Raw genomic sequence first — 26,560 nt, 5'->3', positions numbered from 1 at the left:
CAGTCAGTCCTCCTCGATTCTTGTTACTCTGATGGGTGAATGTCAGGGGAAGTACAGGAGCAGAGTGGCACTGCCTCGCATCTGCCCGTGCTCAGCTCTGAATCTTCGTTCGCTTGTGCTCTTCACTCAGTGTGCTCGTTCACCACTTGCTTTACCTTTGTTCAGCATTCCAAGGCGCTGACTGCATGAAGGAGGCTACACATCAGTCGTTGTTATTCCTGTTTTTCTTTGTTTTACAATCTGCCAGAGGAAAAAATAAAGTTGTTGAGTAATTCAGTTGTGAGATATAACACCCTGAGAATGTTAAGGATCCTGTGGCACTTCTGGAAAAGTGAAGGGAGTTTCTCTCTCTCTCTCTCTCTCTCCCCCCAGTGACCAAAAATCCCCCAAATAAAGTTGGTTGCTCGCTTCCTGAATGTTTGTGGCACATGGTTGTTTGTGGGATGAATTGGCTGGTGGATTGGCCTACTAACACACAGTCACTCACTACATTTTACGGACCTCAATTCCCCTCTTTCTCTCTCCCCATCCCCGCGCCCCGCCCTGGCCAGTTTACGTTAAAGCTTACCCTTGGCTCACTTTTCAACTCCGCCTGTGTCCAGACCTGAGCTGGACTTGTTGTGCCTCTTGGTTGGAGGGATGAACAGACCTGGGCTTGTTGTGGACGTTGCTTGTTGATATAAGCCAGGGGGGGGTCCAACCTTTTGGCTGCTGTGGGCTGGATTCCCTATTACAGAAAGGTCCACGGGCCGCCGCATCCAGTGTGGGACAGCTAACGGCCAGTGGGCTGTGCGGCACGAGAACCATACTTCCACTCCCTCTCTGGTGAACTCCCTCCTGGGGCAGCAGCCGGCGGTTGGGAGGAAGCCGCACAGAAATTGGAAATAATGCAGTCCGCCAGGAAGACAAACGTGTTTCTTTTGCTCTCTCTCTCTTCCTCTAACCTCCCTCTCCCTCCACTTTCCCCACCCCCCCTTGCTCTACCCTCCCCCCTCGCTCTACCCTCCCCCCTCGCTCTACCCTCCCCCTCGCACTACCCTCCCCCTCGCTCTACCCTCCCCCCTCGCACTACCCTCCCCCCTCGCACTACCCTCCCCCCTCGCACTACCCTCCCCCCTCGCACTACCCTCCCCCTCGCTCTACCCTCCCCCCTCGCTCTACCCTCCCCCCTCGCTCTACCCTCCCCCTTGCTCTACCCTCCCGCCTCGCACTACCCTCCCCCCTCGCTCTACCCTCCCGCCTCGCACTACCCTCCCCCCTCGCTCTACCCTCCCCCTCGCTCTACCCTCCCCCCTCGCACTACCCCCCCCTCGCTCTACCCTCCCCCCTCGCTCTACCCTCCCCCTCGCTCTACCCTCCCCCCTCGCTCTACCTTCCCCCTCGCTCTACCCTCCCCCCTCGCTCTACCCTCCCCCTCGCTCTACCCTCCCCCCTCGCACTACCCTCCCCCTCGCACTACCCTCCCCCCTCGCTCTAGCCTCCCCCCTCGCTCTAGCCTCCCCCCTCGCTCTACCCTCCCCCCTCGCTCTACCCTCCCCCCTCGCTCTACCCTCCCCCCTCGCTCTACCCTCCCCCTTCGCTCTACCCTCCCCCCTCGTTCTACCCTCCCCCCTCGCTCTACCCTCCCCCTCGCACTACCCTCCCCCCTCGCACTACCCTCCCCCTCGCACTACCCTCCCCCCTCGCTCTACCCTCCCCCCTCGCTCTACCCTCCCCCCTCGCACCAGCCTCCCCTCTGGATGTGGGATGAATAAAATCATCTGCAGGCCCATTTGGACTCCTGCCCCTCCCCTCTCTCCCCCACTCCCTCTCTTCCCTCCCTCTCTCTCTCCCCCACCTCTCTCTCCCCCCATCTCTCTCACCTCCACGCCTCTCTCCCCCTTGGGGGACATTCGGCACGGAGGGAGGGAACATTTGAAATGGTTGTGGGACAGATGCAATCCGGAATGGTGGGGGGATCTGCTGGGCTGGATGCCGTCCGCGGCCACTCTGGACCGCTCTGATATTAGCGATTACTTTTTTAATTAGTTCCTCCTTTCTCCTCGGCAGCATTTGAGACGTCCTATTTGCCTTGCTCAGATACTTTGTTAAAACTTCTGTGGTCACACATCTCTTTGTTAGAAGCCACATGACATTTGGAATCCGCGATAGTGTAGCGTCTTTCTTGGTCGCGTCCGGTTCTCTTGCAATGTCCAATTTCTTGCATAATTTCTGCATCAAGTCTCGAGGAAGAGCTCGCAGTATTTTCCTGCATTCATCTTGCTCGTTGTTATCAATTCGAGGTATCTGAATGCGATCTTCTGTTTTCCACAGTTTTTCTATGCGATCAGCAAGGTACTTTTTTGTTTTCGCTTGACCAACCCTCTTACCTTTTCCCTCCAGGTAGCACAGCAACCTCACCTTCCTTATGCATCTGTAGTGCAAGAGTTGCCTTGAGGAGACGGTGTTCTCTACAACCTTCCTTACAAGTGCGCCTTTCTCTTTACATGACCAGTCAGTGACTTTGTCAAAACTTAGACAAAGCTTCTTCAAATCATTTTGACTGCATTCATTGAGGAGATATTTCCAGCCGTGCAGTTCAGTGGAGCTAGGCATCGTCCCACTTTGTGTTGTGTAACCTTGCCCGTTGCTGTTCAGCGCAGGTTCTCTCAGCTACTTAAATAAGTGGATCTGAAGTGACTCATGCATAAGATGGTTTCTCGTAAGTTGACGCCTTTTCTCTGAAATTAATTTGGCTAAACATTCTGACAAACTAGTCTGGTGAGATACTAAAGTGAAGGTGTGCCATTCCAACCCGAAACAGGCTTTGGTTGGTTCAATATGTGAAGCGAAAGTTTGTTATCTGGTTTCAGAGTAAGTTCTGAAACTGAAATTAAACTAGGACGCCCACAATGTTTCTTTTTCTCAGTTTGGTTTAGTTTTACCTTCAGGTCACAATAATAACTATCATACTGTACATGCAGAAACTTTGTGTCATCTACTCACACACACACACAAAACACCTAGAAAGTGGAGTCCTGTAGCTCAGTGGTTAGAGCACCCGCTTTGCAAGTGAGAGGCCTGAGTTCAATCCCCGGCAGGTCAGGGCGAAGCCTTGGGCAAGTTTCCTTACTCCACACAGAGCCTAATAATAATCCCTCCAAAACCAAAAACAATAATAAAATTGGTCATTTTCAATCTACGACTGTTTGAGGGACATCGCTGTGCGCAATTGGCTGCCGCGTTCGCCCACAAATATACAGTCAATTCACTTTACGGTGTGTTCTGTGAAGCGCTTTGGGATGTCCTCCCGACGTGAAAAGCGCTATATCAAATGCAAGGATTATTATTATTATAAAGTGAATTTACCCTGTGCCGTTCTGTGCCTATACCTTACTGTGTCCAGAGAATTTCACTTTAGACAGAAGTTGTTTCATTCATTGACTTCAACAACAACAACTTGCATTTACGCAGTGCCCCTCATGCAGGGTAGCGTCCCAGAGCGCTTGACAGTGGTGGAGCACAATTCCGAGCCGGGGGTAGGGGGAGGTAACTGTAGACATGGTTGAAGAGGAAGGTCTTTAGATGCGACCTGAAGATGGGGAAGGAGGGACAAGGAGGAGAGAACTGCTCTCTCGTTGCAGGTAGCAATTTGACGTGTTACAGGCTGGGACTCGAGGGCTGGGCAGGCTTTAGCAGAGAGAATTCCCCAAGTTTGACGAAGACTTGCAATTGATCATTACTTTGCCTTGGTTTGCCAGCCTTGATAATCAACTGAGTAGGCCTGAATGCTATCCAGAGATTGTAGGGTTTTGATATAATCTGCTCAAGTAATAGGCAGCTGTTCTGTCCTGTTCTTCTGGGGGATTTACTCTGTGGAACAGCAAGATCAACTGGGGCTCCTCAACTTTGAACAGAGACTTCTCAAAGGGGAAAGCAGGGACATGGTCATTCTGGGCGGATGAGATTGAAAGGGCCTTCATTCAAACCTGCCTCCCCATCCACCCTGTAAAGGTGACTTTGTGTTGTGAAAATTACTGAGAGCATTTGTATGTCAGTGATTGTTCTCTCAAGCCTCGAGATCCCAGGCAAAATGATATGGGTTGAAATTGGTAGTCAGAAGGTTTTTAGCAATTCCTAATGAACTGCCAACGTTTGTAAGTCAGTTCTTGAGTGACGGCAATATCTGATACCTTTGCTTGTCGCCCTCTCTGCTGTTGCCGCTGACACATGTTTCGCCCCTGTGCTTTCCACAGTGCGAGCTGATGGTGGTGGACAGTTCGTTCGGGAAGAATGAAGCTGTTCTCGTCAATCTACTGTGGGCTTTGCAGGGACACCTCCTCTCCTGGTGCTATCTGCAGCTCAAAGGGAATGACGTTTCGTGTCACCGTCTGGCCCGGGAAATCCTCCTGAACTGTACGTAACTACATTCTATTCCTGATTTACTCCCCACTTAACCCAAGAGCAAAAGCCACAATTGAGTAACAAATATTCTGTACCCGTTAACTGTGTTTGGATCGAAATTAGTATGGGAAAAAGGGAGAGATTCACAATGAGGTAACAAACTGGTATTAGATATACACAATGGAAATCCTTGTCCTGAGATTACTCTGTGCCACATGGTTGACACAAGCTGTTTGTTCTTTAGCTTCCAATTTAGCGTAGATTTAATGAGCTCGCTGTTGAGTCGATGGATGAACTTTGAGCAATCAATTTCCACTCACTTATTGTTCCTTATTTCCAAAATATTGACTATTCCTTCCAATTGTTCCATCTGACTCCAGAGACTGCAAGGAACACGTTTCTACTCTGATAGCCAGCTTGCTTTATACCGAGATTCAGTCAAACCACATTTGTGTTCAAGTCAAGTGGGTCCCTGATGACTACATTTCCTAACGGCCATTTTCTAACTTCTAACGTTCTAAATAGCAAACATTTCCAGATTTTGTTTTTTAAGATGAAACAAAATCCAGTAAGTAAGAGATTGAGAAAAGTCTGAGTGATGAAACTGATTTTGAAGCACGTCTTGGATTAAATTCTCAAAGCCTCATTTAAATAGTTTGCTCCCTGTTCAAGTAAATATGCCTAATTCACTGGCTGAGCACGGATTGACTGCTCTTTGTTGGTAGCCAGTAATAAACAGGTCAGCTTGATACCCATCATTCAATAATTGAGTCAGAGATTAGATATCACAGACACGATGAACCAAATGTCTACCTTCTGCGCTGTAAAAGCCCATTGTTCTTTAAACCTGTGATAAATGGTTTTGATTTTGAGCTGTACAGAAAGTGGGGCACATCACATCACAGCCCGCCTGTAATGTTTAAACTTGTCATGGATGTGAATGTTAACACATTTCAGCATTGGCTGTCATAGTCTGTTAGTGGTGGAGATGACTATTTGCGTTATCCTGGACGGTTGCTTTCCAAAGAGGACCCTGTTATTTTACTGTTTGTGACCTCTGTGTGGCTGTTGAGATTGATTCACTGAAGTTTAATGACCACAATGTTGCTCAACAGATGTCAAACGTCATATCCGCAGTGCGTCCAGTGTCCTGGATTTCCTGATGATGAAATGCAGCGGGAGCAACATCATGGCGAGCCTGAATGACTCTTTCCTCGCCATGGCAACAAGACAACTGGTACGTGATCTGCGGAACCCAGTTCGTCCTACAAAAAAAAAACACCCTTGCGTTTGGCTCGTTCACCCACAAAACACAAACCTCCGTGCGTGACCCAGTGCAATACAGGGGGAGCACTGCATTGTCAGAGGTGCCATCTTTCATAGAATCATAGAATATTACAGCACAGAAGGAGGCCATTCAGCCCATCATGCCCGTGATGGCTCTTTGGAAGAGCTACCCAATCAGTCCCACTCCCCCGCTCTATTCCCATACCCCTGGAAATGTTGTCTTTTCAAGTACCTATCCGTTTTTCCTTGAAAGATGTTATTGAATCTGTTTCTACCACATTTTCAGGCAGTGCATTCCAGACCTTAACAACTCTAAAAAAAAAACACTTAAAAAAAATTCTTAATTATTTTAAATCTGTGTGCCATCTTTCATCAAACAAGCGAGGTCAGCCTGTTTTGACAGGGCTGGAAAGACCTTGGGATTGGGATATTAAGGATCCCAAAGGATAGAAGGGAATTTTGTCTGTTGTCCTGGTCAACAACCCCGCAAACAAATTAGTCATTGACTTTGTGGCTGTTTGTAAGATCTTGTGTTAGTGACTAACACATGACATTAATTGCTGTGATGCACTTGTACAAGTTACAACCATTCTGAAAGCTTGTACAAATATTACCACAACATGACTCATCTTCCCAACAGCCGCCGTGCTCTATAAATACGTGTGTTTGGGAAACTATTCACCTCGACTCTCACCAATGTGCCTGGACTTGATTATCCCCGAATGAAACTGTGCTAATTCATCTGCTTTTTTAAGTCTGTCAATCTCTCACGATTCATTCATCTGAATTTTTCTGTCTCACCCACCTTAGGATCCTCGTTAAACTTAAAACCTTTATTTAGTTTTTTTATAAAGAAATCTTGATGGAGATATTAATAGTGTGAGAAGCTTAAGTCCCAGGCCTGAACCTGAGGGGATTCACCCCCAGGTTTCCAATTACCTTACACTTCCATTTTTATTATTTCATGAAATTATCATTGTTTTATCCGTACCTTCCTTTATCCCAATTTAGCCGTAAGTCTCCTGTGAGATCTCTTATCAGCTACCTTGGAATCCAGATATAACGCAATCGCATTACCCAACTCCTCATCAAAGCATTCTAATTAATTTGTTGGTTGGGGCCAAATCCAAGTTCGCTTTGAGAAGATCTGCCTTGCTCTCATTAAATGCTCTTGAAAAATTCTTCTCTCTGAAACTGGGACATTTGCTCTGATCTGAAACACAGTTTTAACCACTCTTTCCTCCCCTCCGCTTCCATCTTCATCTTAAATAGACTTGGGTATACTCCATCATGTCTTGTGTCAATTTCAGGGTCTCTTAGATTCTGTGTTTTCTAATGTGCAATGTGAAATCTTCTCAATGGAGATACATGTGGATTCCTGTAGCTCAGTGGTTAGAGCACTTGCCCCGCAAACGAGAGGACCTGGGTTCAATTCCCAGTCAGGGCGAAACGTTAGACAAGTTTCCTTACCCCACACGCCTCTTGTTTCCCTAGCAGTCAGTAGGAACCCAGTTGTTAGTCGATCAGCGTATCGCTTTTCTGGGGGTAATAATCCCTCAAAAAAAATAACAATAAATTGGTCACTCAATCCACGACTATTTGTGGGACACTACTGTAGTCAATTAGTTGCTGCGTTTCGCCCACAAAATACATAATCAATTCACTTCACAGTGTATTCTGTAAAGCGTTTTGAAACGTCTCGAAGACCTGATAAGGCTCTCTATCATTTGCAAGGATTATATTTTTTATTATTGAGATCTTTGTGGTTCAGTATTCAAGTCTTCTTTGAAATTATTTTGTTTTAGGTGATCTTCCTTTTGGAACTTTCAAACCTGAACATCCCACATTGCACCCTCTTACAAACCTTTGCTCCACTGGCTAAAACATTGAAGAGCCTGTGCAGCGAGACCGGCGATAGCTTTATCAAGGTACTGCAAGTAGCATGTCTCAGGAATGCGTTTGATGATTCTCGCGGGTGTGTCAGTGCGAGTCATTTTAACAGCACGTTAGGTATTGATCACACTGACTGTCCCTGACCCCATTTGCCAAATGGTGAAGCCGGGTTTATTGGTCGAATGGATCATAGTATTCGGTTAGCTGATTGATGCTGGCGGCTCTGAGATTTTACTTAGTTTAAAAAGTTATCGCCCGCTAACCAGCGGTTAAACTGCGATCTGGAGGTCGATGGCCGGCTCCCACATTCCCACAGAACATCCGTGTGATCAATATTAAAGGCGTTACTCATTAGCCCAGCATGTCTGGCCTGGCAGATCCCAGCAGTTAGTGCAGTGAGTGTGAAACTCGTGGTGACGTGTTGACTTCGATGTGCAGATGGACGGAGAGAACCTGGAAAAGTCTGAGGAGCCGGTCTTCCTCCGGATGTGGACCATGGAGTCGGCACACAACTATGAGAACAACAGCCACGAGACGACGGTCTTTGTCTGCCCGGGGGCAACGTTCTTCCAGCTGGAGTTTGACGAGAAATGCGAAACGGAGAAAAGGTGATTGTGATTTCATACCAAAATTCTCTTCCAAACTCCCAGAGTTGGTTGTTTCTCATTGTCGCTGCCTCCACACGCCCCAAGATTCCCTCCAATAAATCCCCATCACTTAAAAGCTATTCTGTCATTCACCTGCTTGCTGTGTGCACCACGTTGCTGGCACAGATTAGCTAAAAGCTCGTTCACCTGGAATTAGGTACCAACACTTCACAGTAACCTGTCAGGGTTCATAACTGCCCACAAACTACACAGTCACTACACTTTCTGTGAAGTGCTTTGAGACGCCTCAAAGACGTCTTTGAACCTGCCTCCCCCTCCTCTCTCATCACCACTATAACCCGTATGAAACCTACCACCTGCTCCCTCGAACCCATCCCTACCCCCTCTGCTTACCTCCCAGCTCCACCTCCTTGCCCCTTTACTCACTGACACCGTAAACCTCTCCCTATCCTCTGGTGCTGTTCCCACCCTATTAAAAACCGCTGTCATCACTTCTATCCTTAAAAAACGCTCCCTGGACCCTTCTCTACTCCCTAACTACTGCCCCATCTCCAACCTCCCTTTCCTCTCCAAGGATCTGGAACAAGTTGTTGCTTCTCAACTTTGCTCCTTCCTCTCCCGCCACTCCCTTCTCGAACACCTCCAATCGGGTTTCCGTGCCGCCCACAGGACAGAAACAGCCCTGGTTAAAGTGACAAATGACATTCTGTCCATCTGTGACCAGGGCTCCCTCTGCCTCCTCGTCCTCTCTGTGACCTTTGACACTGTCTCTATCATCATCCACCGCCTCTCCTCTCACCTCAATCTCCACGGCGCTGTCCTTGATTGGCTCAGATTGTACCTCTCACACAACCTGCACTTCATCTCCTCAAACGGCTTCTCTTCAGTCTCGTGCGGTGTTCCTCAGGGCTCTGTCCTTGGTCCCTCCTCTTCAACATCTATATGTTCCCTCTTGATGACATCATCCACAGACATGGGGTCAACTTCCACATGTGTGCGGATGACACCCAACTCTACCTCTCTGCCTCCACCCTTCACTCCAGGACCACTGTTGTGCTGACAGAATGTCTGTCAGACATCAAGTCCTGGATGAGAGCGAACCTTCTTCAGTTGAACATCAACAAGATCGAGGCTCTCCTGATTGGCTCCTGTCAGCGCCTCCTCACCTCAGGCGCTGACAGCATCACCATCCATGGTTGCACACTCCACCTTGCTAAGCCAGTCCAGAACCTTGGGGTCATATTTGAACTGCAACTATCCTTTCTACCCCACGTCTGCGACATGACCCGCTCTGCCTTCCCCCACCTCCGCAACATTGCCCGGCTCCGACACTCCGACAGCAGGCCGCTGAAACCCTCATACATGCCTTCATTACATCGAGACTCGACTATGCAAACTCATTGCTTGTCGGCCTTCCCAACTCCTCCCTCCACAGGCTGCAGATCACCCAGAACTATGCAACCCATATCTTCTCCCACAATAGGCTCCGCGACCCTATCAGCCCCATCCTCGCCCGACTCCACTGGCTTCCATTCACACAGAGGATACAGTTCAAGATCCTAGTCCTCATCTTCAAAGCCCTCCATGGTCTTGCTGCTCCCCAACCTCTCCGACTTCCTAACCCTGTTCGCTCTCTCTGCTCAGTGGGCTCCGGCCTGCTTCACGTCTCCCGCCTATCTCGTCCCACTATTGGCGGTCGGGCCTTCTGCCACTCTCTCCCCACCTCTGGAACTCCATCCCGCAGTACCTCTGTCTCTCCCCCTCCCTTGCCACCTTCAAGACCCATCTCAAGACCCTTCTCATCAACCGTGCTTTCAATCTCCTTGCTTTCTCCCCCCGCCCTCTACCCTCCCCCACCCCGACCACCAGCTCAGGTCCATAACTCTGTTTGTCCAGCGCCTTGGGACGTCCTCCCGATGTGAAAGGCGCTTTAAAATGTAATTTTGTTGTTGTTGTAAGGTACTATATCAAATGTAAGGATTATCATTATAACAAGCTATTTGATAACTAGAAATGACCATCGTAGCAGGCAGGAGGTCGCAGTGATGAGGCCCGTTTTGCTGAGATCACATTTGCAGCATCAGTGTGTGAAGCGCCCACTGTGCTGTGTGTCTGAGGTGTGTTGACTGTTAAATAGAGCGATTTGGTGCCATTGGGGTTCTATGATCCTCTGTGGCCGGTCAGCGCATGGCTCCTTGTGAGTGTGAAATGCTATAACTATCTGTGACTGCTCGGAATCTCACATCAGAATGCTTTTCCTCACAGATACGATTACCTGGAATTTACAGACTCCAGAGGAGTGAAAGTGCGTTACGATGGAAAGGTCGGGACAGAGAAATGGCCCACGGTGAGAGAATTGTCAGGCTTTGTTTATGTATAACCAGGTAGACGTTAAAGATCCAGCAGCGCTATTCGGAAAGAGAAGGGAGTTTCTCGCTCTCTCTCCTGGTGTCTTGGCCAACAATCCCGCAGATAAAATCGCTTACTCGGTTCATGGCTGTTTGCGGGACTTGGCTGCCGCGTTCACCTACAAAACACACAGTCACCACACTTTACAGTAGATGCTGTGATGCACTTTGAGATGTCCTCCGATGTAATAGGCCCTGTATGGAGTATAAAGATTACCATTATTATGTACAGTACCTCTGAAGCCCACGGCAACGAGCATTCTATTTTTGAATGACTCCTCTTTCTCTCTCTCTCTCACGTGCTAGTGGGAATTTCAGATCTCTTGTTGCTTCCGTCTGTTCTGGTAGTGGCTAACTGGGGCAGCTCCACGGCCCTGAGGGGAAAACTGCAATAGCTGAAAAATGTTCTTTTTTTTTTTGAGTCCCGTGTAGCTGAGTGGTTAGAGCACTCGCCTCATAAGCAAGAGACTTGGGTTCTATTTCCGCCAAAGCAAAATGTTGGGCAAGTTTCCTTATTCCACGCGCCACTGTTTACCTAGCAGCAAGTAGGAACCCGGTTGTTAGTTGATTGGCGGATCCCTTTTCTGGGGATAATAATCCCTCAAGAAAAGAAAACAATAATAATTTGGTCATTCAATCCACGACTGTTTGTGTGCGCAATTGACTGCCACATTTCGTCCACAAATATACAGTCAATTTACTTTACAAGATGGTCTGTGAAGCGCTTTGAGATGTCTAGAAGACATGAAAAGTACAATATCAAATGCAAGGATTATTATTATCATAATCCCGATCTGTTGCAGGAAGTAACATTCAAGTCAGGCCCACGACTGCAGTTCCTCTTCCACTCGGACAACTGCAACAACGAGTGGGGATACAAGTTCGTCGTCAAATCCTATGGGCTGCCGGATGTGCGAGTACCTTGGGTCGCTGACCTGCAGCTGCTTGTGTCCCGGCTGATGGGGCGTCTGGCTTCTCAGACCATGGCTCTAAAATCCACCTGTGGTAAGAGTCCTCTCTCTGCCGCAGCTGAAGTCGAAAATCTTGGGGAGAGAAGCTGCTCCAAAACATGACAAAACATTCACTAAAAAGCTTTGACCTCGATCTCCAGTCAGTTGTGCACTGCCTTTTGTTACACATTGTGCAATGCTCCACTCTGATAGCAATATCTAGCTTTAATGACCAAAGTACTCCTCCAGTCTAGAGCGGAGAAGCAGAAAGGATTCAAAGCTGAACAGCATTCTCAAAAAAATGCCTTTAAGCCTTTGGGTGATAGTTAGTTTGAGCTGCAGAGGTTGAGTGATCTGGTCGAGGCGTTTAAAGTAACAAGAAAGTTACTTAACATTGTTGGAACTCCTCCGTTGGATTGTCATTGGGAGTGTCAGCTTGGACTACGTCGGGGAAAAAAAATGTCACTCAATGCATGACACTGCTGGGTGCAATTGCCTGCCTCGTTTCACCCACAAAATACACAGTCAACCCATTTTACAGTATATTCTGTGAACCGCTTTGAGACGTCTCAACGACGTGATAAGGCACTATATCAAATGCAAGAATTATTATTATTAAGGGAATTGACAAACTGGACAGTGGAAGACTGTTTCCTCTGCTGGAGGGATTCAAAACAAGGGACATTGTCTTAAACTTAGCGCTAAGCTTCTTATAAGTGAGATTAGAAAGGCTTCTTCACACAGAGAGAGTTGTAAGAATGTGGGACACAACTGCCCTGATTACAAGGCAAGAATGTAAAGGATCTGGAGAAAAGATGGGGAAATGAGATAATAAAGTCACGATGAAATAAAGTGATATGACAGTCTTGATGGACCAAATAGTCTATACTCTTTGGATCTAATTAGCTTTTGTTTGAATACAAACTTAATTATTGATACACTTCAGGCTTTGATGTAGAAAACCTCTGCATCCTTTGCAATTGATTCACTGCCTCTTAGAAGTTGCATGCTTTCCCTTTGTTTGAAAGGACCTGGGTTCAATTCCTGGGCGGAGCGAAACTTCCTTAAAATTTCCTTACTCAAGACACCTCTGTTTCCCTAGCAAGAAGTAGGAACCCAGTTAATAGATGGTCGGTTCGCTTTTGTGGGTAATAATCCCTCCAAAGAAAAAACAGAAGGGAAGAGGTTTGCTCACTCAATCCATGACTGTTTGTGGATCACTGCTGTGCGCAATTGGCTGCCGCGTTTGTCCCATAAAATATACAGTCACTCCGCTTGTCAGTATATTCTGTGAAGCGCTTTGAGACGTCCCAATGACGCGATAGGGTGCTGGTATCAAATGCAAGGACTATTGTTATTATTTGCTGATGATGGCATTGACATTGATGATGCTTTATTGTCCCCCCAATCTTTCTCTGTGAAGAGCTGCTCACGGTGCCAGAGCTGCTGGCGGAGAAGATTGCTGCTGTGGTTGAGTCCCGGCTCTGGAGACCCATCTTGAGGCACGGAGTGTGCCCGCCAGCAAGCGAAACCCCTGCAGAGACGCTGCACCTCAGGCCGGCGGCACACCATACGCACATGGTAATCTTTATACAGAAAAGTCCCGTAGCGTAGTGGTTAGCACGTCCATCTCGCTGGCGAGAGGACCTCACAAGTGTTTGATTCCGGGGAACCCGGTTGTTAGTCAATTGGTGCATCGCTTTCCAGGGGTAATAATCCCTTATAAACTGTGGTGTAAACCGGTGCCTGTGTGGTCAAGGATTAATCCTGCCTTTTGTCCGTCCGCTGTGTGTTTTAAGAGCAACGATGACATCCGGAGTTTCTTGGTCCAGATGGCTCTTTGGGACCCTTCGCAAGAGGATGCTGGCAGTTCGCAGTTTGAGCCAGTTCAGAGGCTTATAAATCTGTGCAAGAAACAGTCACCAAAGTCGGAGGCAGTCAGTGGATTTGGCCTCGGGTCCACAGTTGACCGAGCTGTGAACGGCGTGTTTGCTGCCATGTTGTACCACACTCCCGACCTGTACACTGCACTCCATGCTTACGGTAAACCCCAAATTGTTTCTTAAAATGGTAAAGACACAGAGAAAGAGAGAGGATTAAAATGTCATTTATACTAAATGATTGAATTTTTTTTTTACCATGAACGTATTCCCTAAGATTCGTGTTTTAAAGCTTTTGTTTTTTTTTCCTCTTTTGCCCGTTTTCTCGCAGCCCCTCCTCTCCTCCCTGGAGACATTTGGAATTATGCATGATCTTAAATTGGAAAGCTATAAGTTTTTTTTGAAAAAAATGTGGTCACTTCACTTAATCCACGACTGTTTGTGGGACTGCAATTGGCTGCTGCGTTTCGCCCACAAAATACAGTCACTACACTTTACAATATAATTGGCAAAGTGCTTCGAGGCGTCTCAACAATGTAATAAGGTGCTATATCAAATGCAAGGATTATTATTTTTATTACGATCTTAAGGCTAAGATCATGTGGAGTTTTCAGGGATTCCTTTGAACTTGCAAGCCCTGAATTTAACTGTAAAAGTCTTGTTCTGCCAGGAGCAATGCCAACTAGTTAGTTTTGGTTGTGTTGGCCAATGCCGTCTTGGATAGAGGTGATTAACCTGTGTGTTTGCTCCCTCCCTCTCTCTCTAGTTGCAAGTGGTGGTTCCTCAGGTGTGAGTGAAGAGATGGTTGAGGTCTACTCACTAGCCGAGGGGATGCAGACTTGGATCGTGAGTTTCCTGATAAGCCCCGAAACTCTGGAACTCTTTTCCTCTCTCCCTCTGCCTTGCCCCTTCCTTCCCCATCTTCAAGTCGCACCTGAAGACCTTCCTATTTGACCATGCCTACGGTCATCTCCTCCCGGCTCAGCGTCGTGCTCCGCCACTGTCAAGCGCTCTGGGGTGCTACCCTGCGTGAGGGGCGCCATATAAATACAAGTTGTTGTTGCTCGTTATAGTAAATAATGCTTGGGAACTTTGTAAACGTTCTCCCTCGCAGGCAAGGAACGTTTCCTGGGCAAAGTACTCAGTGTTAGCTGCCAGTCAGTCACCCCTTGCCCTGCACCAGCAAAAGGCAGTACCATCTCACGCAATGTTTTTCACTTCCTCTTCCCCCCTCCCCCCCCACCTGCAGATGGAGGTTAAACAGAAGTATCTAATCATGGTGGGTGACAAAGAAGATTCAGAAGAGCAGAATAAGGTTAACCCAGAAAACATAGGTGAGTAAATAAGCTTCTCAATCACTAGGGTTAAGTTTGGGATCGGGTTTCCTCTGTTTACCTAAGTATAAGTAGGAATCTGATTAAAAAGTCAAATGGCAGATCGCTTTCCGGGGGTAATAATCCCTCCAAAATAATAATAATAATTTGGGCGCTTAATCCATGGCTACTGCCTTGTTTCGCCCACAAAATACACAGTCAATTCACTTTACCGTATATTCTGTAAAGCGCTTTGAGATGTCTAAGACATAAAGCGCTTTATCAAATGCAAGTATTATTATTATTACTAAAGCCAGGTTTAATAAAAGGCTTGATCGATACTGTTGTGGGAGGGACGGCAGAGTAGATACTCAGGAAGGATGAGATCGAAGGGTCTTCTTGAACCAAACCACTCATGCTCATGTGTAAAGTATTGCTGCTGTCTCTGGTTATCACTGTAACCTTTTGTAGGTTTAAATCTTTCATCTTTTTGGTTAAAGCTAAGAACTGGATTGGGAAGAGCCTTTTGCTACTTAAATTTGCGCCCCTGGGGACAAAGCTCACTGAACCCCCAATGGACGCTAGGAGGACAGATGTTGGCCATTTGAAGGAGGCACAAGAAGACTGTAAACTGTTTACTGACGCACCAGCCAGCCAAGCTGCACCCCCGCCCAAGGCCTCTCAGAAATCAACAGAACCATTGCCAACAGCGTCAAAGTCTCAGCAGGTGGCCCCCTCCTCCCCGAAGGAGGACTCTTCTGTTCGTCCACGCTCTGAGAGCCAGGGTTCCTCGACGAGCACGACGCCCAGCGAAAACCCAGTCTCCCCTCACACTGACCTCCCCTCCCCTTTCAACTCCAAGTCTAAGCCTGCATTTGCAAAAGGCAAACGCCTCCGCTTACTGTCCCTCAAGTCGATGGAAGAGTTCAAGATGGTCCCAATCCAGGACAAGTATCCAACGCTGAAGAAGATCTTGGGCTTCATGAAGGATTCCAGTATTTCGTCCGACAGGTAATTTGTCCAAAGTGACCATTCAAAGTGAAATGGTCTTCGTATGTTAGACCAACATTAAACAACACCAACGACACACGGCATTTACACAATGCCTTTCACGTCAGGAGGACGTCCCAAGGCGCTGGACAGTCAGGGATCCAGGTGGTTGGGATCAGGAGGGGTGGAAGGCAGGCAGGGTAGGGTAAGGGGGGTGACCGAAGGCATAGTCGAAGAGGATGGTCTTGAGACAGGTCTTGAAGAAGGTAAGGAAGGGGACAAGGCGGTGGGACTGTGGGATGGGGGCAGTGACGCTGAAGGCCCGCAGGCAATGGTGGGGACGGCAAGGTGGGAGATGTGAAGCAGGCTGGAGTCTGCTGAGCAGAGGGATTATACGATGATAGGGTGTTAGGGGGTCACAGAGCTAGGGAGAAGTGAGGCCATGGAGGGCTTTGAAGGTGGGGACCAGGATCTTGAACTGTATCCTCTGTGTGATGGGAAGCCAGTGGAGTCAGGCGAGGATGGGGGTGATAGAGTCATGGACCCTGATGCGGGAGAGGACATGGGCTGCAGAGCTCTGGATAATCTGCAGCCTGTGGAGGGAGGAGTTGGGTGGGGCCGACATCAGGGCGTTTGCATAGTCGAGCTGAAAACTATTACGCGGAGATACATAGTGAAGAGATTGTCTTGGTTTGTGATGGGGGAAATCTATTGATTGTGCTACATGAAGCTTCACATCTCGTGCGTGGAAGATAGACCTCTGTGGTTACCTGTGCTTCTCTCCTCTGCTGTTAGTGTTGTGCAGGTTCTGTCAATGCGGAAAGCCCAGGCCAAGGCCATCAGTGAGGTGCTGAAGGTGGTGAGCGAGTGTCTGCACTCCCTGGGGCAGCCCCATCTCTTCCAGTTCTCCTGCGTTCTCTTTTTGCAGGAAGTGTTGGCCTGTCAGAAAGAACTGATCAGGTATTTGGGGAGGGTTGGGTTGTGCGGGGGGATGGGGCGCAGCGGTCGATGTGTGTGGCACGCGTGTGTGTTTTGGAGCGCGTGTGTGTATTGGCATGTGTGTTGGCGCGCGCGTGTGTGGTGGTGTGTGTTGGCGTGCGCGCGCGTGTGTGTTGCCGTGTATGTTGGCGCTGGCGTGTGTGTTGGCGTGTGTGCATGTGTGTGTTGGCGTGTGGTGGTGTAGAAGTGTAAAGTGCCCTCACTGTGCGGCTGGTAGATTTCTGCAAGAAAGCTTCCCTGCCTCGGGTTTGGGTTCCGGAGACTCTGCAGACGTGTCACTCCACATGGCAACTACTGCCCACAAACCGTTGCGCTGTGGACAGAGCATCATTGTGTTTGGCTGAACAAAGTTCAGGAGCCTTGTGGCTTCTGGCCGAGAGATTTATAAGGGAAACAATCCCTCTTTATGGGCCACACACACCTGGCAACCTCCCCCATCAGACCGCCCTGCAACAGGGACTGTTTGGTTCCCAGTGAACAGCTTTTTTCCAGCTTGGCTGTCTGCCGTTGATTGTAGCTGCTGTCACTGAGGAATGCCCGGAATACAACACAAATCAAACCAACCGTGTCAACATTAACAAAAAACCTTTCCAAAATAAGGTTTCTTGAGGAAGCTGGCACCATCTCTCTCGCACAGAGCTTCCTTTTTGTACTCAAGTGCACGTCAGGCAAGAGAAACACAACCTTTTAAAAGAAGAGGGCAGAGATGATATCTTTTGGCGAATTTTGTATGTGTGTGGGTGGTTGGTGTTGGGGTGGTGTGTGTGGTGGTATGTGTGTGGGGTGCGTGTGGTGGTTGTGTGTGTGTATGGCGTGGGGGTGTGTGTGTTGTGCTATATCTGTGTGTGTGTGAGTGGGGTGTGTGTATAAAGAGGAACATTGTTTGTGGACTTTACATCAAGTGTTGGAGGACTCCTCTCCTGCTGAGGGTTTTCTTTAAGCTTACTTTCTATTTCTAGGATTTATTTTAAATATGAACACCCACACACACACACACATGTACATGCACGCACACCACACATGCAGACATATGTACTTGCGTGCACCCACCCACACACTCACCACATAGCCCACATGCACAGTCACCCCCAAGCACACACACCACACATTCACACACATACCCCACACACACCCCTACATACACACGCACACACACACACAGTGAAACAAAAAAGCATTGTTTGCATTCAGAGTTACCTTTAGTCTCATGAACACCCCCCCCAGAAGTTGGATGATGGTTGGCAGTGGATGGTTGTGGAGTTCTTGCACAAGAGTTTATTATAAGTAACTCTCTCCCTTCACCCCCCCCCCCCCCCCCTCCCCCAACATCTCAGTGAAGTAAGCGGTCCACAAATGAAGCATTCATTTCTCAGCCAGTGGCTGGTCTATCTCTTTCTCCCCTTTTGCTTTCCCTTTTCCTGCTTTCAGCAGGATGCAGTAGTTGGTTCACATGAGCTACGGTGCAGGTTTCTCTGCGAAGTAAAGAGACGCGCAAGAGGCCTTCGGGGCTGCGTTTGCTTTTGAGAGTTTATGTGTATGTGTTCTGCTTGTGCGGTGTATGTGCGTATGTCTGTGTATGTGGCGACTGTGTATGTGGCGTGTGTGTGTGTCCATCATCACCAGTGATGACTGTGTCCTGGGGGGAGAGAGAGGGTCTGCCTCTGGCCCATTCTGTGAGGTGCATCATGTCAACTGTTCACGTGACCCCATAGTTGAGTGTCAGAGCTCTGATGATTTGGTTGCAGTGAGGAAACCTGTCCCCTGCCTGGGGTTAACCATCTCTCTCTCCAACGCCAGCCACCACCCCCCCGCACCATTGAAACATGGAAACAGGAGGAGGCTATTCAGCCCCTCAAGCCTGTTCCGCCATTCTATAAGATCATGGCTGATTTCTACCTCAAGTCCAATTACCCGCCCTTGCCCCCGTATCCCTTAATACCCTGACCTAACAAATAGGTCCACAAAACAAATCAGATTGATGCTGCGCTGAGTGTGTGTCTGAGTGAGGCGATCTGTTGTATTGGCTGGAGTTCAGTGTCCCCGGGGCTTGGGTATTATTGTGCTGCTTTACTGTTCTTGGCTTCATGGTGCAGTGATTAACCGCTGGTGTCTTTTGTTCCTGTAGTTATCATAAGCAGCTGGAAGGCTGCGGTAAGGAGCTGTGGAATGATCTCCGACAGGCTTACTACAGCCTCGTGCTGCTCCTAGTCAAAGCTGTCCGTCAGTTCAACCCTGAGAGAGATGGGTACGTGCACCCCCTCCAAAGAACCATTTGTGGAATCCCATAGCTAAGTGGTTAGCACGCTTGCCTCGCAAGCGAGAGGACCCGGGTTTGATTCCTAGGCAGGACAAAACCGTTTCCTTACTACAGCTCTTGTTTACCTAGCAGTGAGTAGGAACCCAGTTGTTAATCGATTGACGGATTGCTTTCCGGGGTAATAATCCCTCCCTCCAAAAAGAAATTGGTTACTCAATCCATGACTGTTTGTGGGCCACTGCTGTGCGTTTCGCCCACAAAATCCACTTTACAGTATATCCTGTGGAGCACTTTGATATTTCTTATCAAATGCCAGGATTATTATTGTTGCTATTATAAGCTTTACCATCGTGGATAGTGGGCTGACCTTTGTCCTTCTCCTCATCGCAGGTCTCTGCTCCCTGCGCTCTCCTGTGTACAGACCTGCCTTTTGCACCTGTTGGATATGGGCTGGGAGCCCCAGGACATGTCCTTCTTCGTCGATGTCAAGCTGCCGGATCTCTTGCTGGCGATGTCCCAGGAGAACATCAGTGTACACGACAGCGCTATCGAGTGAGTAAGAACGTAGTGTCTTCATAAAAATCTCAGCTCCGGACATTTTCCCACTGCACTTCGAGGTGGTGTGCCTGTGTGTATAAGCGTCATCGCAGAGTAAAATTATGTGTGAAATTATCCCAACCAATGCATAGTGCCAAAGGAAAAATTTGCATGGGTTTTGGGAAAGAGCGGGGGAATGGGACTGATTGGGTAGTTCTTCCATAGAACCGGCACAGGCACGATGGGCCGAATGGCCTCTTTCTGTGTGTAATATTCTATGATTCTACGACCACCAAGTTTGTCTACTCTAATGGGCAGCAGTTTGCTGGAAGAGATGTTTCAACTTCCGTCTTCTAAGTGAGTTTTGCTCATAAGAGTATTTATAACTTGTGTGTGGGTGTGTGACAATGCTAGGCATCTATCAGAACTCTCCTGTTCTCAAGGTCAGCACGCATTTCACATCAGCGCCCAGTTTTCTAGGACCTAGTAATAACCCTTTCTCGCCCGCGGCTTCCTTTGGGACCTGATTACTTGCTTGTCTCCACCTCTCCCTCTAATGGCCTTGTTCTGCACATGTCCAGCCAGTGGAGTGAGGAGGACGAGATTGCGGACTATGAGTGCAATAAGGAGTGGATGGAGGAGTGTCAGGATGGAATCCAGCCTCGTCTCTGGTACGAAAAGGTGTCCAACTCAACCCCCGAGGAGAAGAGGCGGGTAAGAGAAGTCTTCATAGGAACACTGTGCATTTAATTATACGAGTGTGAGAGGAGCAAGAGAACTTTGTGAGTGTGTGTCTGTGTGTGTGCGTCTTAACTTTGTTGCTTTGTATTTGATATGAAGAGTGAATGTTGAAAGACAATGTGCTGTTCCCTCACATTCTTATAGGAGCAGGGAAAATTCACAAACCTGTCAATTGTGGATACGTTTTAGAAAATTGGTCTGACAAGGATCTGCTTAGTGTGTGTACGCGCGTGCATGTGTGTGTGTGTGTTATACAGTGTATAGTGTGTATTGTATAGTATATGGTATGTACATTGTATGCATTTTTGTGTGTGAGTTATACAGTATATATAGTGTGTACTGCATGTACGTTGTATGAGTATTTTTGTGTGTGCGTGTGTGTGTGCGTGGGTGCGCCTCCTGCTGGGTAGGTTACTGATTGCATTCCGTGTGTCTGAAGGAGATGTTGAGAGTTGTTTAAGGTTTGACCTGTTGTTAACGTACCTTTTCTCTGCTGTGTGACAGATGCACATGTTTGTGGCGAGGTACTGTGACCTGCTGAACGTGGAGATCTCCTGCGACGGTTGTCACAAGATCGCACCCTGGCATCGCTACCGGTGTTTGCAGTGTCCAGACATGGACCTGTGTAAAACCTGCTTCCTTGGTAAGAACCTGAGCCTGAGTTGGAGGGAGAGCAACAGGCGTCTGGAACAATTTTGGGTTAGGAATTCAACTTTGATTCCAACTTAAAGTGCCCCTCACACAGCGTGCACTCGCTAAACAACTCGCAGACCTGCGAATGCGGCCTTCCTTGCTGCGTTGCCGATAAGCTATCGTTCTTCACAAACCAGCTGCAATTCTCTGTCTCTCCTCTTCTCTCCTCCCCCACTTCCACTCCACTCCTATGAAATCACCCAGCCTACAAATCTCTCTCAGGTAACTGGCTTCCGCCATTGGATGGAGAACCGGAGAACTATAAACATTTACAACACTGAAAAAAGCCATTCAGCCCATTGTGTCTGTGCTGCCTCTTTTAAAGAGCAATCTTTTCATACCCATTTACTTCCTCGCCTTTCCCCCCTCCTCTTCCCTCTCCCTCTCCCAATCCTGGAGAGTCCTGGAAACAAGGGTTTGGGGGAAGGTGTAGAAATGTTCTCTCGGCCTCAGAGTGCGGACACACCAGAGACCCAGATGTGCGTGTGTGTGTGTGAGAGATGCTGCTTGATCCTCAGCCAAGGATTGAGATCCAGCAAACAACAGAGGTTTTGGTTTGGATTCCCCTGGGTCTCGGTTATTTGTGCAGTAAATAAAACCATTGTTGGTAGCTTCCGTGGTAATGAGAGTACTTTGCGGAATTCCTGAGATTTGAAGGCCCTGAGCGATGAGGTAGAGAAGAGAAGGGAGCTTCTCCAAGAGGGAATTACTCAGCTCCTGAGGCAGAGCCGAGCAATTAATGGATTTCATCGATTATGAGCTCTGAGTCATTCTTGTTTCAAACTCGTTTGTCAAACCGTAGCTGCTGATGTGGAGCTGAGGCTGCACTGTACAGTACAGTACACAGCTGGCGTTAGTCCAACCTCACACATTGCTTTGACATTGCAGCAGCAAAACAGAGCTAAGCTGTCTGCTTTTTTTCCTTCACACCTCTCTGATCCCAACCCACAGCTCGTCCAACTCCTTGGGACGTCCTGCCGACATGAAAGGCGCTGTATGAATGCAGTTTGGTCGTCGTTGTTGTGGTACAATGTAACATTGGCAAAGTGGGGCAATGACCCACTGTTGGTGCGTGGCCTTGCTGTGTTGCTGAGGCTGTTAGGCAGCTCGACCCTGGTGATGTACTTGGTGTGGTTGTGGTGATGGTGGTGATGTACCTGGTGTTGACAGTGTTGGTGAGTTCTCTCTTGTTGTTGTTCAGGTGGGGTGATGCCGGAGCACCACGAGGATTGCCACAGGATGGTGAACATGGAGTACGCCTGCGATCACTGCCAGGGGCTCATCATCGGCCGCAGGATCAACTGCAACGTGTGCGATGACTTTGATCTGTGCTACGGCTGCTACTCGGCCAAGAAATACCCCGACAGGTAACAGGGGGTGTGGGCGCCCCTCAGCGCTGCCCTGCCTCCTGCACGGCAGTCTGACCCACGAGCACAGGCTTCTATGAGCTGTTAATGCTTGGAGTCCTGTAACTCAGTGGTTACAGCACTTGACTCGCAAGCGAGAGGGCCTGGGTTCAATTCCCAGGCAGGCGAAACCTTAGGCAAGTTTCCTTACTCCACACGCCTCTGTTTAGCTGGCAGTAAGTAGGAACCCGGTTGTTAGTCGATTGGCGGATCGCTTTCCGGGATTAATAGCTTCAAAATGTATATATGTATTTTTCATTTGGTCACTCAATCCACAACTGTTTGTGGGACACTGCTGTGCCCAATTGGCTTCTACATTTCGCCCCCAAAGTACACGCAAGGGCAAGGATTACTATTTATTTCTCTGCTCCGTCTCCGAGCGAGACTGGTGTCGGTGACTCTCTCTATGTTATATTTCCGTAGCCATTTGCCCGGGCACAGCATCACTGTGTTTCCCATGGTGACCATACGCATTAGTGACCGGCACCGGCTGATTCAGCCGTACATCCACAACTACACTTGGCTGCTCTTCAGCGCACTGGCTCTCTATACTGCACACCTGGTGACAGAGCGGGAATCAGATGAGGAGGAGCTCAATCCCAAAGTCCTCTCTCACACTGAGGTGCTGGAGGCTAACTGCACCCAACTCATCACAGAGTATCTCCTCAAAGCACATCGAGGGAAAAGTAAGTTGTGGGGCAGGAATGGTGGGGGCCCTTTTCTGTGTTTGCGAAATCACTAGAACGACACTGGGGCTTAATGGGTTAAATTCCGAGGACAGGTTTGCATAAGATAGGTTTGTATTCCCTGGAAATTAGAAGGTCTGTAGTGTAGTGGTTAGAGCACTCGCCTCACAAGTGAGAGGACCTCGGTTCAGTTGCTAGGCAGGGTGAAATGTTGGGCAAGTTTCCTTAATCCACAAGCCTCTGTTTACCGAGCAGTAAGTAGAAACCCGGTTGCTAGTCAATTGGCAGATCGCTTTTCCAGGGTTAATAATCCCTTCTCAAATTAAAAATAATAATAATAATTTGGTCACTCAATCCACGACTGTTTGTGGGACACTGCTGTGTGCAATTGGCTGCCGCGTTTAGCTCACAAAACATAGTCAATTCACTTTACTTTACTTGTGAAGCGCTTTGAGACGTCTTGAAGACGTGATAAGACGCTACATCATAGAATCATAGAATTATACAGCACAGAAGGAGGCCATTCGGCCCATCGTGTCTGTGGCGGCTCTTTGAAAAGAGCTATCCAATGCAATCCCACTCCCCCCCGCTCTCCCCATAGCCCTGCAAACCTGTCCTCCCCAAATAATTATCTACTTCTCTCTTAAAAGCTGTTATCAAATTGGCTTCCACCGCCCCTTCAGGCAATGCATTCCAGATCTGAACAACTCGCTGTGGAAAAAAAAATTCTCCTCCCCTCCCCTCGGTTTCTTTTAACAAATATTTTAAATCGGTGTCCTCGGGTTACCGACCCACCACAGTGGAAATAGCTTCTTCTTGTTCACCCTATTGAATCCCCTCATAATTTTGAAAACTTCTATGAAGTCTCCTCTTAACCTTCTCTGCTCCAAGGAGAATAATCCTCGCTTCTCTACCTCTCCTGATAACTGAAGTCCCTCATTCCTGGTACCATTCTGGTCAATCTCCTTTGCACCCTCTCCAATGCCATGACATCCTTCCTAAAGTGTGGGGCCCAGAACTGAACACAGTCTCTCGCTGAGGCCTAACCAGTGTTTTATATAAAGGTTCATCATAACTTCCTGACTTTCGTATTCTATGCCCCTATTTATAAAGCCTTGTATCCCATATGCTTTTTTAACAGCTTTATCTACCTGTCCTGCCATCTTCAAAGCTTTACTTATATGACCCCCAGGTCTCTCTGTTCCTTCACCCCCTTTAAGATTGTACCATCAGCTTATATTGCCTCTCCTCATTCTTCCTCACAAAATGCATCACTTCGCATTTCTCCACATTAAACTTTATCTGCCACGTGTCGGCCCATTTTACCAGTCTATCTATGTCCTCTTGCAGTCTGCTACTATCCTCCTCACTGTTTACTACTTTTCTTAGCTCAGTATCATCTGCAAACTTGGAAACTGTACTTCCTATACCCAAGTCCAGGTCATTTATATAGATCAAAAACAGCAGTGGCCCCAATACCGACCCCTGGGGGACACCACTGCACACTTCCCTCCAGTCAGAAAAATAACCGTTCACCACCACTCTCTGCTTCCTGTCTCCCAGACAGTTGTGTATCCGCTGCCACTGTTCCTTTTATACCGTGGGGTTCTATTTTGCTTGTAAATCTCTTATGTGGCACTTTATAGACGCCTTTTGAAAATCCAGATAAACGACATCAACTGCACAACCTTCACCCACCTTCTCCGTTACTTCATAAAAACACTATCAGGTTTGTTAGACATGATTTGCCTTTAACAAATCCGTGTTGACTGTCCTTTATTAACCCATATTTTTCTAAGTGAAAATTTATTTTGTCCCGGATTATAGTCTCTAGAAGTTCCCCACTACTGCTGTTAGGCTGACTGGCCTATAGTTCCCGGGTCCTCAGCTCGGGTCCATAACTCTCTGTCCAGCACCTTGGGACGACCTCCCGATGTGAAAGGCGCTATAAAAAATGTAATTTTTTGTTGTTGTTGTTTATCCTTCTGCCCTTTTTTGTACAGGGGAATACCATTTGCAGTCCTCCAGGCCTCTCACTACCCCGGTGTGCAAGGAGGATTGATAGATTGTGGCCAGAGCCTCCACTATTTCCACCCTTACTTCCCTCAGTAACCTAGCATGCACCCTGTCCGGACCGGGTGACTTTCCTACCTTGAGCACCGTCAACCTTTTTAGTACCTCCTCTTGGTTTATTCTTATCTTATGCAATTTCTCTACCCTCTGCTCCATTACTGTGGCATTGGCTGCATCCTCTTCGTTTGTGAAGACAGATGTAAGGTACTCATTCAGTACGTCAGCCATGCCCCCTGCCTCCACAAGATTTCCTCTTTGCTCCCTAATTGGACCCACCCTACCTTTGACTAACCTTTTATTCTTTATATGCTTATAAAATACCGTTGGGTTCCCTTTTATGTTACCCGCTAATCTTTTCTCATACAATGTCTTTGCACCTCTTATTTCCTTTTTCACTTCTCCTCTGTACTTTCTATATTCTATTTGATTATCTTCTGTATTTTGGACCTGACATTTATCATAAGCCTCCTTTTTCTGTTTTATTTTAATCCCATTTCCTTATTCATCCAGGGAGGTTTGGATGCCCGACCTTTCCCCTTGTGGGAATGTGATTGATCTGTCCCCGAGCTATCTCCTCCTGGAAGGCTTCCCATCGCTCGTTAGCTGTTTTACTTGCCAATCTTTCCAGTCCACCTTGGCTAGGTTCCTTTTTAACTCACTGAAATTATCCCTCTTCCAGTTGAGTATCTTCACCTTTGATTGCTCCACAAGTACCCTAAGCTTCATGATGTTGTGATCACTGTTGTCCAGATGCTCTCCCACTGAAACCTGCTCCACTTGCCCCACTTTGTATCGTAAATCCAGCTCTGCTTCCTTCCTCATTGGGTTCGAAACGTACTGATCCAGAAAGTTCTCCTGCACACATTTCAGGAATCCTTCCCCCTCCTTGCCCTTTACACTGTTATTTTGCCATTCTGTTAGGATAATTGAAGTCCCCCATTATCACTACTCTATTGGTTTTGCATCTTTCTGAAATCTGCTGCAGATTTGTTCATCTGTCTCCTTCCTACAACTTGGTGGAAGACCTAACAGTAGATCAAATACAAGGATTATTATTATTATTATCTAATTGAGAGACCCACCTGAACAGGCAGTCGAGTTAGGGTTAAACTGAGTTCAGTTTAACGTCTTACCTGGCACCGAGCACCTGTGCTTGGGCCTCACTGGAGGGCAGGGCTGGGGTGTCAGCTCCCTGTCCTGCAGGCTGGACCCAGACACCGTCCACTGCTTCCCCCTCTTACGGCTTCTCTTGATGCCGTGTTGTCTCTATCAGTGGAAATACAGTAGCCTCCTGATAACTCGACCCTGGCTTAACTTGTCACTACCACTTAAGTAGTGCTCCAGGATGCTGCCCTGTGTAAAGAACGCAATATAAATGCAAGTTGTTGTTCAATCATTGTGCTGTCAATATCCCGGACGTCATTTATTTATGTATTTATACACATACCTAACTCCG

At 47.9% G+C, this 26,560-nt stretch overlaps 1 protein-coding gene and 1 long non-coding RNA gene across 2 annotated transcripts in view; one reads left to right on the top strand and one right to left on the bottom strand.

Moving 5' to 3' along the window:
- zzef1 (zinc finger, ZZ-type with EF hand domain 1) overlaps nucleotides 1–26,560 on the top strand; it is an 82,138-nt gene that overhangs the window by 27,948 nt on the left and 27,630 nt on the right. The window contains exons 20-37 of the mRNA XM_042338431.1: nucleotides 4,236–4,395; nucleotides 5,499–5,620; nucleotides 7,476–7,598; nucleotides 8,002–8,171; nucleotides 10,437–10,518; nucleotides 11,383–11,584; nucleotides 12,953–13,110; nucleotides 13,329–13,572; nucleotides 14,176–14,255; nucleotides 14,659–14,743; nucleotides 15,223–15,733; nucleotides 16,508–16,672; nucleotides 18,837–18,956; nucleotides 19,359–19,520; nucleotides 20,087–20,219; nucleotides 20,751–20,889; nucleotides 22,141–22,306; nucleotides 22,769–23,031. Of these exons, the coding sequence (XP_042194365.1) occupies nucleotides 4,236–4,395; nucleotides 5,499–5,620; nucleotides 7,476–7,598; nucleotides 8,002–8,171; nucleotides 10,437–10,518; nucleotides 11,383–11,584; nucleotides 12,953–13,110; nucleotides 13,329–13,572; nucleotides 14,176–14,255; nucleotides 14,659–14,743; nucleotides 15,223–15,733; nucleotides 16,508–16,672; nucleotides 18,837–18,956; nucleotides 19,359–19,520; nucleotides 20,087–20,219; nucleotides 20,751–20,889; nucleotides 22,141–22,306; nucleotides 22,769–23,031 (3,085 nt within the window). The remainder of the gene's footprint in view (nucleotides 1–4,235; nucleotides 4,396–5,498; nucleotides 5,621–7,475; nucleotides 7,599–8,001; nucleotides 8,172–10,436; nucleotides 10,519–11,382; nucleotides 11,585–12,952; nucleotides 13,111–13,328; nucleotides 13,573–14,175; nucleotides 14,256–14,658; nucleotides 14,744–15,222; nucleotides 15,734–16,507; nucleotides 16,673–18,836; nucleotides 18,957–19,358; nucleotides 19,521–20,086; nucleotides 20,220–20,750; nucleotides 20,890–22,140; nucleotides 22,307–22,768; nucleotides 23,032–26,560) is intronic.
- LOC103190367 lies at nucleotides 30–955 on the bottom strand. The gene is made up of 2 exons (XR_489149.2): nucleotides 569–955; nucleotides 30–240 (listed from the first exon to the last, which is right to left on the bottom strand). It is a non-coding gene; the product is annotated as an uncharacterized LOC103190367 (long non-coding RNA).

The sequence above is a fragment of the Callorhinchus milii genome, unplaced genomic scaffold (genome assembly GCF_018977255.1).
Source record: "Callorhinchus milii isolate IMCB2004 unplaced genomic scaffold, IMCB_Cmil_1.0 Scaffold10, whole genome shotgun sequence".
NCBI classification, from domain to species: domain Eukaryota; kingdom Metazoa; phylum Chordata; class Chondrichthyes; order Chimaeriformes; family Callorhinchidae; genus Callorhinchus; species Callorhinchus milii.
Note: the sequence above shows the minus strand (reverse complement) of the source record. Positions and strands in the feature narration are given on the sequence as shown.